The sequence below is a fragment of the Lepidochelys kempii genome, chromosome 3 (assembly GCF_965140265.1).
Source record: "Lepidochelys kempii isolate rLepKem1 chromosome 3, rLepKem1.hap2, whole genome shotgun sequence".
Taxonomy (NCBI): Eukaryota; Metazoa; Chordata; order Testudines; family Cheloniidae; genus Lepidochelys; species Lepidochelys kempii.
In genome coordinates, this window is record NC_133258.1 from 164,297,311 (window position 1) to 164,315,890 (window position 18,580).

At 39.1% G+C, this 18,580-nt stretch overlaps 1 protein-coding gene across 1 annotated transcript in view; it reads left to right on the forward strand.

Moving 5' to 3' along the window:
- Nucleotides 1–18,580, forward strand: part of USH2A (usherin) — a 571,967-nt gene that overhangs the window by 436,817 nt on the left and 116,570 nt on the right. Inside the window, exons 49-54 of the mRNA XM_073338913.1 lie at nucleotides 2,553–2,774; nucleotides 8,504–8,727; nucleotides 10,901–11,111; nucleotides 11,502–11,699; nucleotides 13,101–13,255; nucleotides 15,251–15,449. Coding sequence (XP_073195014.1) covers nucleotides 2,553–2,774; nucleotides 8,504–8,727; nucleotides 10,901–11,111; nucleotides 11,502–11,699; nucleotides 13,101–13,255; nucleotides 15,251–15,449 — 1,209 coding nt within the window. The remainder of the gene's footprint in view (nucleotides 1–2,552; nucleotides 2,775–8,503; nucleotides 8,728–10,900; nucleotides 11,112–11,501; nucleotides 11,700–13,100; nucleotides 13,256–15,250; nucleotides 15,450–18,580) is intronic.

Sequence of the window (18,580 nt, forward strand, 5' to 3'; positions counted from 1 at the left end):
GTGGTGTCTCAGCAGGGTACCAATGTTCCTACTCACTTTCACCCTAGGGACTGCGCAGTAATGCAGGACTGAAAACTTAGAAATGCAGCTCAGGAATACCATGTTATCACATTAGGAAAGGGTTCTTTGCAGCTAATCACCTAATCGCTAAAATGCAAGTAATCTCCCCACCAACGTCCCAATTATCTGGCATATAAACAATCAAAGCTGGTAGCCCCATGCAATATTGTAATGAACTATGATAGCCTGCTTTTCTCACCTTTTCTGATGTGTTTATAAGATAAAATTTGAGCTTGCAAACCCCACGTGTATTTTTTTCTGAAATATGACTTTTAAGTATTTTTCCCATATAGGTTACTGATTTTTATTCAAATACTGTAGGCCTGGTCGCCCTCAAAAAGATTTTTTTGTTGGGTGTTTAGTACGCAAATCTCTTTGCAGGCAGTTGACAGGTCAGGAGCTAAAATGTTTGCATTACCCATGAGATGTCATGCACTGTCTATGCTCAGAAGTGCTTGAATTTCTGCCAAAATGTTCAGCACATCTCGAGCTCCAATCCCTTGAAAAGGAATTCATATATCACAATAGTAGAACATCTACTATGATGTCATCAGAAAAATGCGCTCTCAGAAAAACCAGAGAAAAGTATTTTGCTGGCTCATTAATCTCAATGTACTGAAATGGGAAGATTATATTCTGTGACCTCTATCCCCATCCAGTGGTCTGTGTTAACTAGCTTAATGTTGTTTACATCAGGAAAGAAAAGCGTAGTGACACAAACCATCTTGTATCTGAAAATATTTCTTGTTCAGTCATAGCCCTTAAGCGTGAATCCGTGAATATTTGTACATGATTTGCAAATATTTTTTTTCTAAATATATTTAGTGCATTCTTCCTCTTTTTTCTTATTCTAAAAGGGCAGCAACATGAACAATGTTGGTCACTTTTCTTTCTTTTTTTATAAATATGCTAATAACCCCAAGCTAAATGTTAATGTGGGTCATTCTTTGATAAGGATAACAATTAACTGGTAAGACTGCATGGTAGTTTTCAGAGAGAAAACATTTTCAAACCTAGCTTGGAATGGATCCCATTTTGAGAGGTTAATGAGAAGGTTACTGATCCTTTGTGTCTAATGTCTAATAGTCCTTTACAAAAAACAGTTTTATTTCCAACTGATGTAACCTACATTCACTGTTTTAAGGCCTATTGCTGTGCAGTCACTAAATTAGATTCTGAGGAATGAAGGAAAATATGGCTAAGTATCTAAACAGATTATATCTATTATACTGGAAAGATTTGTTCTTGTCTTTTTGTTTATTATTGACGTTATTTGATAAAGATATTTATACAGGGTACTCTCTAAGCATACATATTTCCCAGATGTTGTTTGGCCAGCTTGATGGCACTAGATGTACAGCAGCATACTGTGCTAACTGCATGAAGATTACAAATTAGGAAGTCTCGGTTCTGTGACTCTGGAGCAGGCTGAAGTGCCAAAATGTATCCCGGAGCTAAAATGAGAGGATGCAATCTCTAAGCAGAGTGAAACAAATAATGCTAGTACCCCTCACATGCCATGTTTTTGACCAACGAATGCTGAGTGAAGAGAAATAATGCTCTGCCTTGAATGTCATCAGTGCATATTTTGTGTCTCGCAATAAATAGCTGCATGGTGTTTAAAGTCATTATTGGAACACTCATCCTGTCAGGAGAAGAGGATTCGAGCTGTGTCTGCCACAGAGGAAAATGAAGCTAAAAGGACAAGAGAAAATTGCTTAAAAAGTAACAAGAGTTCCAAATATTTTGTCAGTATTGGTGTCTGTCCTGAAAAGCAGAACACCGCCATCACCCTTATTCCGTTTCCCCTGCTTCTTTTCAAATCTCGAGATACCAGCATTCGGGCCACACAAAATATTCCAGTATAGGTAGATACTATAGAACCCCACTCTTTGGTGACAATTTCAAATCAAGCCCAAAATGGTAGTGAATGAAAATTGTTACCATTTGATAGCTACTTTGTGTCCTGTGTTGAATGGATTAGCAATCTCCTCTCCATTTCTGGTGCACAATTAACCCCATCAAAACCCACCATCATAAATGGCAGTAATTGGCAACCTTCAAAAGTGAAATCTTCATTACTCTGTGGCTGCCTATGCTACAAGTATCAAACCAACACTAATCTAGCTTAAAGTGCTTACAAATATAGAAGCTTTTTGAAAAGTATGTTGCTTTTCTATGCAGGCTTTGTCTTGCTTATATTGCAATAAATGTCGTATGAGCCATTTCATTTCAAAGAGCTCTAACTTAGCCTCTGCTTTGGTGCCGGTGTGTTTGTGGTGGTGTTATAAGCATTTATAATGTTACAGCACTCTGAAGTGTAGTAGATGACTCTGTGCAAAAGAGTCTGTGTTTTCATGTGCAATGATTTGTATGTAAAGATAATAGACTATGACCCCAATTCAGCATCCACTGCAGTCAATGTGAATTCTCTCATAGACTTCAATAGCTGCATATGCACGAAATCACCAATTTTGTACTTAAATTAACAGGAGAAGTGTGCTGCCCTAATGAAGAACAAAACAGGGTTTCGGTTGGAGTTGGTGACTCTTGCTGCCAAGGCACTCCTTATTCCACATCAGGGAATCAGATCTGCTGCGGTGGATCACTCCATGATGGCTTCAGTCATCAGTGCTGTGGTGGGCAATTAGTAAGTAAAGACCTGATCTGCTGCGGTGATGGAGACAAGGGAACTGTACACAGACCTCTCCCAGGTAAGCTCTGACATGACCACCAAAATGTACTGTATAGAAAAACTAAGGCTGGGCATTGATGGCTCTCCACCTCCCCAGCCCTAGTCAAACATTGGCCACTCTGCAATGAAGCACATAGATGTATGGTACATGTGCCCCTTTCATTAAAATGAAGATTTAACTCCAAGTTAACCAAGGAAACCAAGAGGAGTGCACCATCTGCCCTCCTCTCTGTGTCTGGCCTCACTCCACTCCTCTCTCCACTGCCCTTGCAGATGCTTGTCCTGAGAGTGGTGCAAGCCTTGCGAAGTCCTTGTGCCTCTCAGCACCAGGATTTCCATTGTTCCTGGGCCTTTGGGTGTAAACAAGTAGGAAATAGAGGGGATGAGTCTGTTTGGACCCTCTCCCTCATTTGTGCACCAACATGGGGGCTGGGAAAAATAGCCCAGAGATTTTTTTAAGTAATCAGATCTAGTGATGAGATCAAATCACCTGTCCCCACCCGCTGTACCCAGTCCACCTGTCACACATCAAGTTCCATTTGATAGAGTGGATTCAGCCCATGCATCAGCAGTTTAACAGTTGCATATAAAATTGCAGAGACCTAAAATTAAGATCTTAATGGGGAAAAAAAGGTAATACTCACACCTTCCTGTCAACTGTTGGGAATGAGCCACATCCACCATGATTGAATTGGCCTCATTAGCACTACAAAAAGTAATTTTCCCTCTGTTGATATTCACCCCCTTCTTGTCAACTGCTGGGAATGGGCCACATCCACCCTAACTGAATTGGCCTCGTTAGCACTGACCCCCCACTTGGTAAGGCAACTCCCATCTTTCCACCTGCTGTATATTTGTACCTGCCTACTTTTTTTCACTCCATGCATCTGATGAAGTGGGTTCTAGCCCACGAAAGCATATGCCCAAATAAATTTGTTAGTGTCTAAGGAGCCACAAGGACTCTTCATTGTTTTTAAGAAAATCACTTCGCTATTGTGTTTCCACATCTGTAAATGAGCAGTGATCCTTACCTCTTTTGTAAAGCAGACTGAGATCTACAGATTGAAGAGCTAGTTGTTATTAACAACCATAAGTAGGTATTCCAGTACAAACATCCTTCTTAACACAGTATTCAGAGAAAAAGTAAAAGCCTGATCTTAGGTGTAAAAGTTAATCTTAGGTGTTTTCAGTTTGAAGAAAAATATTCTTTACTAATTGTCATCTAGAAGGGAAGCCCAATTTTTAAACATGGAAATCGTAAATCATAGCACCCAGTTCCACTTTTGTGTGCCCAGATTGGCACCGAAGTGACTAAAATGGGTATTTGGCCACCTACATGTCAGTGAGAGCATTTAGCTGTGGAATGAGCACCCTAATTTTGATACCCAGATTTGAAAATCAAGCTCATAATGTCATGTATCATTAAGTATAAGTCTCCATGAACCCCTTGGACAGGGCATCCCGTGCCCTTCCCCACCAAAAACAGGTCAACCTTTCTTCACCTGAGTTCTTTCTCACTTCAACCCCTATGGTAACATTAGATCTATTCTTCCCCCCAACCTATCGGATTTCCCATACCACTGTGATAATTGTTGGAAAAGGGCTAAACCAGACAGCATCACAGCTTTGTCCAGTGGTTCCCATGCCTTTGTTCCATTCCAGTGGCGAATTACACAGCTAGCATCCTCTTTGCTCCTCGTCACCCCAATCCTTACTTGTCAGCTCCACAACATCAACATAGAAATCACACAATATCACTCCCGTACCAAACCTTCTTGCATGGCAGCTCATTGTGCAGCTGCCACGAGATGGGGCTGACTCGTAAAACATCTCTTTATGTACTTTATTACTTAAACTCTTTTATTTGCCTGCAGGAGCCCTTTAACAAAATCACATTGAATTGACTTTCTCACACCAAATCAAATCTCCCTGGTCCCAGTTCAGTTGTCTTTGTCAATATGTATTTTATAAATGGAGTGAATTAACAGATGCTGTTGGAACAGAACTGCTGGGGTAGCATTTATGTTTTTACTGCTCTCTCTGGGCAGATGAGTTGTCTAGAAGTGTAATACAGGTATCTTGGGATAAAAGGCATGTTCTTCATTTCACTGTATGTGTATTCTTAACAGTTTTTTTTCTTAATATATATTTTAAAAAGCCTTTAAACATTTTTTATTTTTATATAAGTGTTTGCCTATATTGCTCTATCATTTATGCTGTTTTTCTTAAAAATGGGTCAAGATGACATTATTAAAGAATAAAATCGGTAGCTTTTTCATCACTCATAGATTTGCTGTGAGCCAGTGTAAGACTGGACACACACATATGTTTGAAAGACAAATTTGTTCAATGATTACTCAGTTTTTAAAAATTCTTATTTTGTTGAACTAAACATAAAATAGGCTATGTTTTCATATATCATACTCAGTACACTTGGTGCTTAATTTCTTGTGGCAATTCAGCCTTGCAAAACCATCAAGAAAATGTACCAGCCAGCGTTAAAATCTACTTATCTCCCATCCCATCATGCATATGATTGTAACGAAAAAATATTCTCACACAGAAAAAGATAACACACTTACTTTAAGCAAATGGAATTGCTTCTTGTATAATGGTTCCATTCTCTACTTGGCCTTACTCTAGAGCTGAAATGCTTTTGATTCTGTGCTTTGTACCTAGCCAATGAATGCTATGTTTAAAAAGGTACCTTCAAGTGAGTTTTTTTTTTAATTGGAGAGTTTTTCTGAAAAGTATGATGGGAGCAAATAAATGTCAACAAATGTTGCAAACACTTGTGCATATATTTACACTTAACTTTACACACATTAATAATTCTATTGAAATCAAGGTATGTTTGCAGAATCTGGACCCACGTTTGTAATGTACATTTGGCGAAGGTATTGCATGCTGTCAGTTTACTGTTTGCTTCTGTACAACCTTTTTTGGAGACTTTATCCTGCCATGACAAGTGGCCCTTTCTATCTCAGATTGCTGTGAACTTATTTTCCCCCTCAATTTCTTATTTCATTTTTCCCTTTCTCATTTTGGCTCTTTACTAGCAGGGTTGACCATAGAGACATCTACTGGCAAAGACTGGCAATGATGCCACTGCATACAATATATCCTCCCCTAGCCTCACAACTGCAAACAAGCATCCAAAGTTTTCTTGTGCTGGTTCTTAAGCATAGAGTGACCAGAAACCCACCTCATAATTTCTCCTATTTTCTCTAATAAATTATCCCTATGATCCCAGGCCAGGATCTCAAAATATGCTATTCTGCACAGCTGTGATTCTCAATCTCCGGTAGCTGCAATATCCACCTTCAAGCCAAGGGTTTCTGGAATAGCTTGCAGTGTACACTGGCTCTGTATTTTGTTGATCCTCTGTTCTGGCTTTGAAGATTAAGCCTTTTAATTCTCATTCTTCCTCTTGAAACCATTGGTTTTGCAGCTACACTAAATTAGTCATTCATTACCCAGCCATGTTTGTAAATTCTTTCAGTTGTGGGGATGAACATGAAATAATTGTTGACAGAAATCACTATGAGCAAGAAATGCTTTTCCAGCCCATATATTTTCTCAATGCTGTACTGCATTTTCTGCCTCTAAAACATACATATATAAAACATGACACACACATTCCTGCTGATTTGCAGATAAATATTTAGTAATCAGTATTTTGGTAAAATAAGCAAATAGTGTAAAGGAAATTCTCCATCTTTAAGCAATTATATGAAGAGGTGTTGGAAAGTAAATCAATCCATCAATATTATATGGACCTATTTTGTTTTTCTTGGGGCATATTTAAAATTGTACATTCACGGTGTCAAGGTTCAAGAGGCAAGTGCCACATGTGATAAATTAGGCAGGGGTCAAAGGCTATGCAATGCAGTTTCAGAAGATTGTCTATCTCTGCATTTGCAGCTCATTCATGCTGAAGTGATGCACTATGGGAATTACTACCAAACTCTGCTCTGCAACATCTGCTCTCCCTAAGTGAGTTAGTGCACGTCAGACATCTTTATGTCAGAATATTGCAGTGATGGATGCAGTCTTCAGAAAATGCTGCATAAAAATCTGGTGTGCCGTTCTGGCCATTAAGTGAAATTACTATTTAAATTAATGGCGCTGTCACAGTTTATCTGTGCAAAGAATGAACGCTGATTAGGGTATTAAGTAATTAGCAATTTATCACACTGGAACAAGGTTGATAATAATTAAAGAAGTAATGGTTTACCAAAGAAACTAGAAAGGGAGTCACTTCTTGTTATGTGAGTGAAATCTTGGCTGAAAAAAATTAATTCAGTTAAACAAAGATGAGGTTCTCAGCAAAAGAATGCAGAGTTGTTGTTTTTTCAGTATGAAAACAGTTCATTATCAAAATTTTAGTTTGCCTGTCAAGAGTCCCTCAGAGCTATCAGATGGCTGGTTATTAGTATTGAATTGGGTCAATGTCTGCATTTATTTATTTAGAGGAAAAAGAAAAGTGTTCAACTCTTAGAAGGCTGGTTTTCACATTTTGATTGCTATGTAAGGTCCCAATACTGCCAACAGGTAATGTACATAAATAACTTTACTCCTTAAGTACACCTAGTGATTTGAATGGGATTACTCACATGGGTGCTTTCAGGATCAGTCCCTTAAAGAGCAGTGTGCATTGTCTATGGCTTGTTATAAAAGAATTTCTGCGATAAATGGCAGTAAAGGAAGTCAAGGCTGCATTTAAATGTCTGATTAGGAGAATGTAAAGACCAAGTCAAATATGAATTATTTTGACTATAACTTTCATTTTACAATGTGGTCCTGTTTTTCATTATGGCACAATTCATGCCATCATGGTTGAGTCAGTAATGACATTTCCTAGTTTACATCTCTAATTTTAAAGGATTTTCATAACAACTTTTCCTGACATAAAATTTACACATTCCCTTTTGGGGAGAAGGGACAATGTCAAAACATAATTTCCAAATGAGTAATTGTGCATGGAAAATATATGAACATTTGCCCTGATTTTGGGTGCTTTTTATGTTTTCATCACTCAAAAATATTTCATTTAAAAAGAAATTTTAAAAAATAGGGAAAGAAAATGAAATAAAATTTGATTATTAATTCCAATGTAGAAATTAAACTTTTAAAAGAGAGAATTGAATCATAGCTGTTGGTATCTTGAAAGTATTTTCATTTAGTGTTATATACATAGTACAAGCCGATAAAATGGGGCACAAAATATGCATCTCAACTTTCTTTAGAAGGCTATTTTTGTTAATATCTAACCATTAGTTAACTGGCTGTCCTGATCAAAGGGCACTTGAAGATGAATGAGCCCATATTTAGTACACCTGTGCCTAAAAGCAAAAGAATGCCATCAGGGGGTTACTAAATTTCCTCATTCTGGATTAGCTGATCATTGATCGTCTGTCTGTAACTTAACACGTAAGGTACCATCCATGTATACAGTATTTCATAGTAGAGTTCACACAACAGCTCGCAAGAAGTGAGGAGATTCTAGAGGACCCCTGTCCTCTCCATTTGTTAATTGTTTTTAGGTACATCTGGGAATAAGGACTCCCAGTTCAGTCACCTCACATTCAGACCTGAATCTCAGGTTTTTTTTCTCTCTGCACAATTCCAGCAGCTGCCTCAGTGTGACATTTTTATGCTCAACTGTATACTATTCTCAGTTATTTCCCTTTCTCTCTCCCCTCCCTGCCATGTTTCATATTAATATATAATGTTTTATTGTTGCAGGGATGTACTGTTGTGGGCAGGAATATGGGAATATGTCAGATATCATATGTTGTTCAGCTTCCAGTGGTGAGTCTAAAGCACATGCTAAAAAGAATGACCCAGTGCCAGGAAAATGCTGTGAGACTGAACTTATTCCGAAGAACGAGGAATGCTGTAATGGAGTTGGATATAATCCTTTGAAATATGTTTGCTCTGACAAGATTTCAGCTGGAATGATGATGAAGGTAATTGATAGAAAACCTCTCAGTGGCTCTGATTTGACAATGGACAGAGAAATACATTGTTCATAACTATTTTTCTAAAATAGGAATATAAAAACTCCTGTGTGCATTATTCATTTTCACATTACATCCATATTAATACCGAATGAGTTCACCATGATTGATGTTATTGCAATGAATTTTAAAGGAATTAATAATGATTAGCTGCTTCTTGTGAAGTGTTGCCCAGCACTTCAGATTAGTATAGGGGGCTAAAAGTTGGCATGCCAACAGGGTTGGCATGAATAGCAAGTTTGAGTTGTGTGACCATTGTTGATCCTTATTGGCACTACTTGATTGGGAATAGAAGCTGAAGTGACTAAAGATTTATTTTGGAAATTTCTCTATACATCCCAATTTAGACAGGGTTCTTGTTCATTGGTTCTGAGTAATAATTTTTGAGTAGCAATATTATTTTGCTATAGCGAATACCGTGCAGATGTTGAATATGATTCTGTACCATATCAGCTAACTTTAAACACAGCACAATGCTGATAGGTTTTTCATGGACTAAAAGTTCCCCTATTGAACTCAGTAGGAACTTTGGCATTGACGTCAGTGGAATCAGGATATGTTGCAGTACGATGATGTAATGATGATGATATTTATTTTACACTTTTCATCTCAGGATTCTCAAAGCATTTAATCAAAATTAATTAATTAAGCCATGCAACACCCTTTGTTAGGCAGATACTTGTAATTCTATTTCACAGAAGCATAAACTGAATAAAGCTCAGATAAATTAGTTATGACATTTTTCAAGAGTGGTCAGCGATTTGGGGTATGGACATCAAACACTTTGAGCCTAACTTTCAGGGGTGCTGAGCACTCATAATGCATGTGCTCAACATTGCTAAAAATCAGGCCCTTGGTGTTTCAGTAAGGGTATCCCAAAAACTAAGGCACCAAGAATCACTGGCCATGTTTGAAAATTTGACCACATATGACTTGTGCAAGGTCACACTATAAGTCAGTGTGTACGCTCAGAATAGAACCTAGGCATCCTGACTCGCAGTCCCTAGCTGTAACCACTAGCTCACACTCCCTCCCCAGTGACATGAATAGAAATATGAAAAGGTTTCCATCTAATAGAATGTTAAATGAAGGTGGGGGGAATGAAATTAAATGATCACTCAAAAATGGCAGTGATACTGAAATCCATTTACAGCTGTTTTTAACAAGAAAATTTGTAGAAAAATAGTCGGAATAACTTCTAAAAATAACGGATGGAGAACTACTTAGAAAGTGTAAAAATATAAAAATCAGCTGGACTAGATGTCATGCCGCTTAGAGTCCTCACCCTTGGGGATCTGCTTCTGGGGTAGGGGTGACAGAAATAAGAAAATTAGCTATTGACTTAACTGAATTTTTAATAACTAATAACGAAAAATCATGCAAACTGGGGGAGTGCCAGAAAACTGGAGGAAAGCAAAGGGACAAAGAGTGATCCTAACCATTCATGATCCATAGGTATTACTTCAATCCCTAGCAAAATAATGAAACAGATATCCAGAGAAAACATATAACCAAGTTCTACAAAGCAGTCTGTGCAGGCAGGATCCCTAAAAAGCAACAAAACCAAGGGCATTGATCCTTACAGATTCATAATGCTCAGTCTTTCAACTCCAACCAGCCTCTTACAGGAGTGCTCGGGATCTTGCAGGATTGAGACCATAGGGGCTGATCTAAAACCCACTGGTTTTTAAAATACACAATTTAGCTGAAGATACAATTTCAGTGTTTTCTTCATACACTGTGAAAGCTGATTGAAGGTTTTTAAACCAAAATTTTATTTGTGAAAAAAGGTCCTTTTTAGAAAAGAGAAATTTCACATTTTTTTTATATTTCACAAAATGTTGGCAATAAAAATGTATAGACTTTTTATCAAAACTTTTATTGAAAATACCAGAGACATTGACAAAATGGTTTCAGTAACGGTTCTGATTTAAAAAATTGCAAAGTGAATATAGGTCAATTTTTTAATCCTACAAAACTGAAACAATTTAGACATTAGATACTTGTTCAAAAGGGCATTGAAATGGTGACATTTTCATTGTCAAATCTCTTTTTAGGAAGTAAGGAAGGTAGGACTAAGCTTCTTTATATCTCTTGATTTAAAACGGTGTTCATTCCTTAGGTAAAAGAAGAATGCAAAGCTAGCACCTTGTGCCCTGTATCCATGAAAGCAACAGCATATTGCGGAAGATGTGACTTTAACCCAAGTGTCCACATCTGTGCTTGGGTTAAAAGCTCTCAGAATGCTACTGAAAAGGTGGCAAATGACAGTGTATGTCCAACTGCAGAAGAGACTGTCTACAGTGGAGGCCCAAATAGATATTCATTTCCAGGTAACAGGAAATGGGACCTTGATTTTTAAATCACTCTGAAATGAAGGGTTCTGCACTGGGCACCATCAGCTGTTTGGTTGTTATAGTGAAGAAGCTTGCTTTATAAAGTAATCTGTCTGCTAGGACTTGGGTAGTAATTTAGGCCTATGAAACTGATAGTTAGTTACAAGGTAACTGAACTCTTAGGGCTCAATCCTGCTCTCACAAAGTCAATGGAAGTTTTGCCATTGCCTTCAGTGGGAGCAGAACTGGTCCTTACTTAGTTCCTGACTGAGGAAAGTTCTGAAGCATGTGCCTGTCTTTAAGCATATAGATATAGACATGTAACATTTCTTCTTGTGTATTTTAATACAAAATTGAGATGACTAGTGTCTAATTTTCTTTGTTTAGACCTGAATCTAGAGCCCTATGTTACATATGAGTACAGGGTAGCTGCGTGGAACAGCTATGGAAGAGGTTTCAGCAAAATTGGCAGGGCTAGCACTAAGCAAGATGTGCCTCAGGGTGTAAGAGCACCGAAATGGACCAAAGCAGAAAATCGGGAAGACATAATATTTCTGAACTGGAAAGAACCTCTTCAACCAAATGGTATTCTTAAAAGCACAAACTGTATGTTCTCCTATTCAACAGACATTAGTTAAATGTATTAGACCAACTGTTCTATACACTGAAACCTGTCTTAAGTGTATTATCAAGTTAACTGTCATCAAAATTTACATACTCATGCCTATACTGAGTAAACGTGGCGATATTATTTTCGCACTTGTTCTTCCTCAGACCTTCACCCTGGTTTGTCTGTCTGTTATCCTCATTCATCACAAATAAAGTTAGATGATAAGATCGTCAGGAAGAGACCTGGTTTATTATATATATGTAGGGCCCTACCAATTTCACAGCCACGAAAAACGTGTCACGGACCATGAAATAAGCCCTTCCCCATGAAATGTGCTGCTGGGAGTGCCCCAGCTGGGGGGGGCGTGGCTTCTAACTGCAAGTCCCCACCAGGCTGGGGAGGGACAGGATTGGTCCTTCCCCTGCACGGCCGCTCTCAGGAGGAGATCAGACCCACCTCCGAGTGCTCCCCCCTGCTATAGGAAGCTCCGGTGCTGGGGGGCAGGCCTGAAGGTTCCTGCAGCTGGAGGAGGCTTGTTGATGTGGGTCCAATTTCCCCCTGCTGCTGAAAGCACCCTAGCCATGGGGCTCCTAGCTGTGAGTCCCTGCAGGGACAGGGCCTGTCCTTCCCTTGCATGGCAGCTCTCGGAGGAGGGGAGATCAGACCCATCTCTGAGTGCCTCCCCCTGCTGCAGGAAGCTCTGGTGATAGGCAGCAGTCCTGAAAGTTCATGCAGCTGGAGGAGGCTTGTGATCTCCCCCTGCTGTTGGAAGCACCCCAGCTGGGGGGCTCCTAGCTGTGAGTCCCCACTTGCGGAAAAGGGACCCCCTTACAACATGGTGAAATTTCAGATGTAAACATCTGAAAACATGAAATTGACCAATTTTAAAACCCTCTGGCCACAAAATTGATCAAAATGGACTGTGAATTTGTTAGGGCCCTATCTATCTGTAAAGCACACAGCACTTTTTGGGGAACAGCTATAATTATAATTAATTAACAGAGCTGGTTGAAAAATTGTGACAGTTTTACATAAAATCAAACATATTTTATGAAAGATTGTTTTCAGAATTAATTTTTGATGGAAACTTTATGTTGATATTTCAAGCATTCAGAACATTTTGACCAGATCTAGTAATTAAAGTGACCACTCAAGAGATTTAAACAATCTCTTGCCTCAGAAGGGGTGGGTTTTTAAAAAGACACAGCAGAATAATAATCAATAGTCTTGAAGTTATTTGGAACAGTCTCTTAAGTTAGAAGATTGACTGATAAGGGTGGTGTCCTACCAGGTTCACTGTCATATTTTCGGTGTAAAATGCTATGATCCAGTGTTGTTCAGCTAACAAAAACAGAAAACTTTCTCTTTATGATAAGGTCTTATCATTCACTATATTGTTCTCCGAAATGGGATTGAGCGTTTTAGAGGAAGAGAACTGAGCTTCACAGACACAGGTGGTATCCAGCCATACCAAGAATATTCATATCAGCTGAGAGCCTGTACTGTTGCTGGCTGCACAGACAGTAGCAAGGTGGGTGATTCGGTCTTCATAGGAGTGGTAGTAGAATTTTAATAGCTGAGGAGGTATCATACAAATGCCACTGGAAAGGCATTTTTTTTCAAAGAATTTAATTAAGATTGTGGGTTGAATGGGAGGGAAACATCAGTAACCAAGTGACTTGTTTGAATTCAGCACCTTAACATGATCGTATTAAATTACAAATTGTTGATTTTTGGCACAAATAGACCCAGGCACGAAACTGTACCTCAGTCTTTGTAAATCTGAAATTGTATGATATGGAAAGTGAGATATACAGATTTAAGATAAACAAGGAGCTTCAAACCTAGAAGAAAGTGTTGAAGACATGCTTTATTTCCAAACAGTAAGACTAAATCCATTCATATCTTTGTTGTTTCTCACCAGGATTGCTATAACCTCCTTTTCTCTGGACTCCCCATAGCTCCTCTCTCCCATCTCTAGCCTGTGCATTACAGCCAACATCCTCTTCCTCTCATATTGCTCCAACTGCATCACTTCTCATCAGATCCCTTCACTGGCTTCCTGCTTCTGCATTAGATTCAGGCTCTTCATTCTCACCTTCAACGCATGCACATCCTGCCTCCATCACCTCTTATTTTTAACTCTCTCTCTGTCTTTCAATTTGTTACTGCTCCTTTTACCACTCAGTTTCACACCATCGCTCAGGCTGCCCCATTACCATGTAACAATATCTCTCACGTTGCCCCATTGCTGTGTAACAACTTCCAGCTTCTATTTTACAAAGTGCCTTTTTCTCCCCCTGCAAATAACTTCAAAAGCACATCTGTTCAATGAAATCTTCCTTGCCAATGATGTCCATGCCTCTTTTTTTTGAGTTTTGTCTAAGTTACAATATAGGGTCTCTGGGGCAGAGATGTGGAATTGTGATTGTTGTTATGTTTTGTAAGTATAAAAAATCACAACCATACATGTGTAACCAGTAAAGTCATCAGTGAGAATTGAGCCTGGGACCTTCAAAATAAAGATTGAGTTTTTTAAACAAACATAGGCAAATTCGGAATCCAAAACCCCTAGGTAGCTTTGCAAATCTCAATCCAAAAGTACAAGAAAATAGTCCCAAATAGAAAAGGTGGGTGAGGTACTATCTTTTATTGGACTATCTTCTGTTGATGAGAGAGAGAAGCTTTCAAGTTTACACAGAGCTCTTCAGGTCCTGTTAGCCGTGACTAAGTAGCCAGCTCTTATAGGCATTGATGCTAGCCACTAGAGGGTGACACCCTCACTTACATTAAGTCAGTGTATTACAGAAGGCATGTATATGCTTACAGCATAATAAAACTCACGTATAGTGGCACTAATAAAAAGACATGATTCTCTAAGAGCATAGGATCTGATTCTCCTCTCAAATCAGAGTAAATCAGATATAGTACCATCGAAGTCAGTGGAGTTACACCAGTGTAAAACTGATGTAAGGGAGATGAGAACTGGCCTATATATATTCAATTTTGAGAAAGATCTTAGTGAATTCTAAATTATCCCAAGCTTCAGATTTCTTCTTGAGTTCATTAGAAAAGATTCAAAAAGCTATGAACTGATAAAGATCCGATTATACTGAATTCAAAGAAGTCTAGCTCTATGTTTATTGGTGCTTAAAATATATGAAATCAGGCTGTTAAAATGCAAAGACACTGGCAAACCATATGGAAGAGAGTTATCAAGAGTTCTCTAGCAAGACAGTCTGCCATCCAGATTTTGCTGTTTCACTCAGTTCTATACACTACAGCTGAGATGTTGTGAACCTGCTGTGATAAATTGTAGACATGGGCTTATGTAATGCATTCAAGGTCAGATTTCATTGTGTAAAAAGGAGTGTGGGGGGGGGGGGGATTTAACTAGTTCTTCAGGCCCTTGGTAATGATATGCCAGATCAAGCAACAACATTTTAAAACAAAAGTGACATTCTCATTGATCGTGGTATCTAGTGTACTATTACAGTAAATTGCTGTTTAATTCATATGTCTTCAGGTAGTTGCAGTCACTGTCCAAGGAGTCCCAGAGAGCGTTCAGCCACCAGCAGTCACAGCTCTGAGCTCAACAGCATTGCATTTGAGCTGGACAGCACCCAGGAAACCAAATGGCATCATCAGAGAGTATCAGATCAGTCAAAGTGGGAAAGGGCTTATATACACAGACACTACAGCCAGAATGCAGCATACTGTATCAGGTAAGGATGGGCAGCTCTTTGAAAGACTAATGTCCTGTTCTTAGATATAAGACATTCCTTCCATAGTGATACTATCTCTTGTCAGTAACTTTTAGGTTCCCTATTTTGCACGTAGTTCAGAAATGCTTTAGGCTGGTATTAGAAACCGTAAGCTATTTTGGTCAGTCTTATTTTTTCTAGGCAGTGTTTGTTCTCTGTTGTTAAAATGTGAATGGATCTAATTTCCAAATGTTAAAATAAACCACATACATTTTGATTCAGAACATATGCTTTTGTGATGGGTAGAAGAGTGCCAGATAAATTCCATAGGTTTGATATACCCCCAATCAGATTCTGCTCCCCAGGTCAATCTAGAATAACTCCATTGAAGTCACTTGAGTTATTCTAGTTTTGCACCAGTATAACAGGATCTGGCCCTGATGTTTAGGATAACAAAAATTAGAAACAGTTCGTCCTCAGCTTGAGAGTGGACTGTCAGACTGTGCTTTGTGAATCTGAGCTGTTTTGCCAATAACAGATTTTAGATTGTAAGACTTATGGGAGCAAGGATAGTATCTTCCTCTGTCTTTTTCCTCAGCAGACCACCTTGTTGATGCTCAAAAAGAACAGGAGTACTTGCGGCACCTTAGAGACTAACAAATGTATTTGACCATAAGCTTTCGTTGGCTACAGCCCACTTCATTGGAAGCATAGAATGGGACATCTAGTAAGAATATATATATATACACACACATACAGAGAACATGAAAAGGTGGAGTAAGAGGCTAATTAATTAAGATGTGCTATTATCAGCAGGAGGGAAAAACTGGAGAAAAAAAACTTTTGCAGTGATCAACAAGATGGCCCATTTAGACAATTGACAAGAAGGTGTGAGGATACTTAACATGGGGAAATAGATTCAATATGTGTAAATGACCCAGCCACTCCCAGTCTCTATTCAAACCTAAGTTAATGGTATCTAGTTTGCATTTAATTCAGGCTCAGCAGTTTGTTATTGGAGTCTGTTTTTGAAACTTTTCGGTTGCAAAATTGCCACCTTTAAAATGTGTTACTGAGTGGCCAGAGAGGTTGAAGTGTTCTCCTACTAGTTTTTGAATGTTATGATTCCTGAGGTCAGATTTGTGTCCATTTATTCTTTTGCGCAGAAACTGTCCGTTTATATATTTTCTTATTATATGTTCCATTCTATGCATCCGATGAAGTGGGCTATAGCCCACAAAAGCTTATGCTCAAATAAATTGGTTAGTCTCTAAGGTGCCACAAGTCCTCCTGTTCTTTTTGCAGATACAGACTAACACGGCTGCTCCTCTGAAACTTGTTGATGCTCAGTAATATTATTCAGAATCTCTTATGTTACTCTTAAGAATTTCCCACTTGTGCACATCTACTGTAGAAGAGGGCTTAATAGAATATTTGCCATTGATGTCAAAGATGTATTGTCTCCATATACTACTCTCTTAGTAACATTTCAGTCATAAAATGAAACAAAACTCAACTTAGAAATATTTGCAGGAAGCATAAGAGGAAAATGGTACTTTTCAGGGGCGTTTGCTTTCAGCCTTTGACCCCTGGTATCAGATGCTCATCCTGCATTTTTATTTTTTCTAGAGAAAATATTTAAAAAAAATTTTTCTCTCCTCACTTTGGCTGCAAACCTAAAGGTCCTCATGTTACAGTCACTGCCATTCCTGCTGAGAAAGATCACCCAAGATTCCCCTTTAACAATATCATGCACAAATATCAAAACCACCACGTATGTATTAAAACTCGGTCAGTATTCAATGCATCCTGATGACATATCTTACTTAGTACATCAACTTGCTGTACATTTTTCAAAAATAGAATAGATTTTAAATCACCATAAAAATAATATCCCCACACAAATTGCTGCTGCAAATTTGTAACGTAAAGTTCACTTGGAAAAAAATTATCGCTTTATCAGTGAAACGTGGTGGGCTCAATCCTGAGCTGTGCCAAACTCATATGTGGCCAGCTCGGGATGGGAGGGGAAAAGAAAAGGTGACTGTCACCCTAAGAGCTGTCCCATGTTATACCACCCAGAGGATCTGCAGAATAGTGCAGCTATGTCATCTGTCACCATCCATGGATTCCCCTATGCTGCGGAAATACTTGGTTACCTGTGGCAGCTTGAACTGCAGTTTTGTGTTGCTGGAGCAGGTTCTTAGTGAGGGCCAAGGAGCTCGTCTGTTGTGTTTCTCTATCTCTGTAGGAATTAGTGAGGGGACTTGTCATGAAATTCCAGATCTGGATTTTAGAGTTCCCGCAAAGATTTGGGATTTGGAATTTTGCTTCAAGCTAACCCCTAGTAGCATATTATATTATATGTGACTGTGTTTTGTATGGACGTGTAGGAGTATGGCTGCATAACACTACTTGCACAAAGGAACTTCAGTGCTCCTGTATTAATTTAGGTGAAATATAAGGGCCCAAAGAATCAAAAGTGTTAACATGACCCTGAATCTGTCCAACATTAAATGGTTTTAAACAAGGTCCAGGGTTTGGTATACAGAAACAACAGCCTGCTTAGCACCATGGCAAACACACTGTTTTAACCGTTTATTAAAGATACAGAAAAGAAGGAAAAACAGGGCAGTGGTCCCCAAGGCCGTGCCCGCGGGCGCCATGGCACCCACCGGGGCATTTATGTGCGCTCGCCTACTGACAAGGGAGCGCTTCTACCGGACAACCCGCTGCTGAGGAGCGCGGCCACCGGACAACCAGCCGCTGAAATGCCACCCAGAAGCGGCAACCCCAAGAAGCGTCGCCGCTGAAATGCTGCCGCTTCTTGGCGGCATTTCGGCAGCAATGCGTCTTGATGACGCCGCTTCTCGGCAGCAACGCTTCTCAATGACGCGGCATTTCGGCGGCTGGTCGTCCGGCGCCCGCCACACTCTTCTGGAAACGTGAATATGCTATAGCAACAGAAAGGTTGGGGACCACTGAGTTAAGGCATTTGAAATGTAAAGTATTAAATAAGGCTTTCATTTTAACAACATCTCTTGTTCCTTTCCCCTTTGTCTGTAGAGAGTCTTTACAAAGAAAAAAAACCCCTGTTTTAGATATCCTTTTTGGGGAAAAGAGAAGAAGTTAGTCAAAATGGGCTGGAGCTG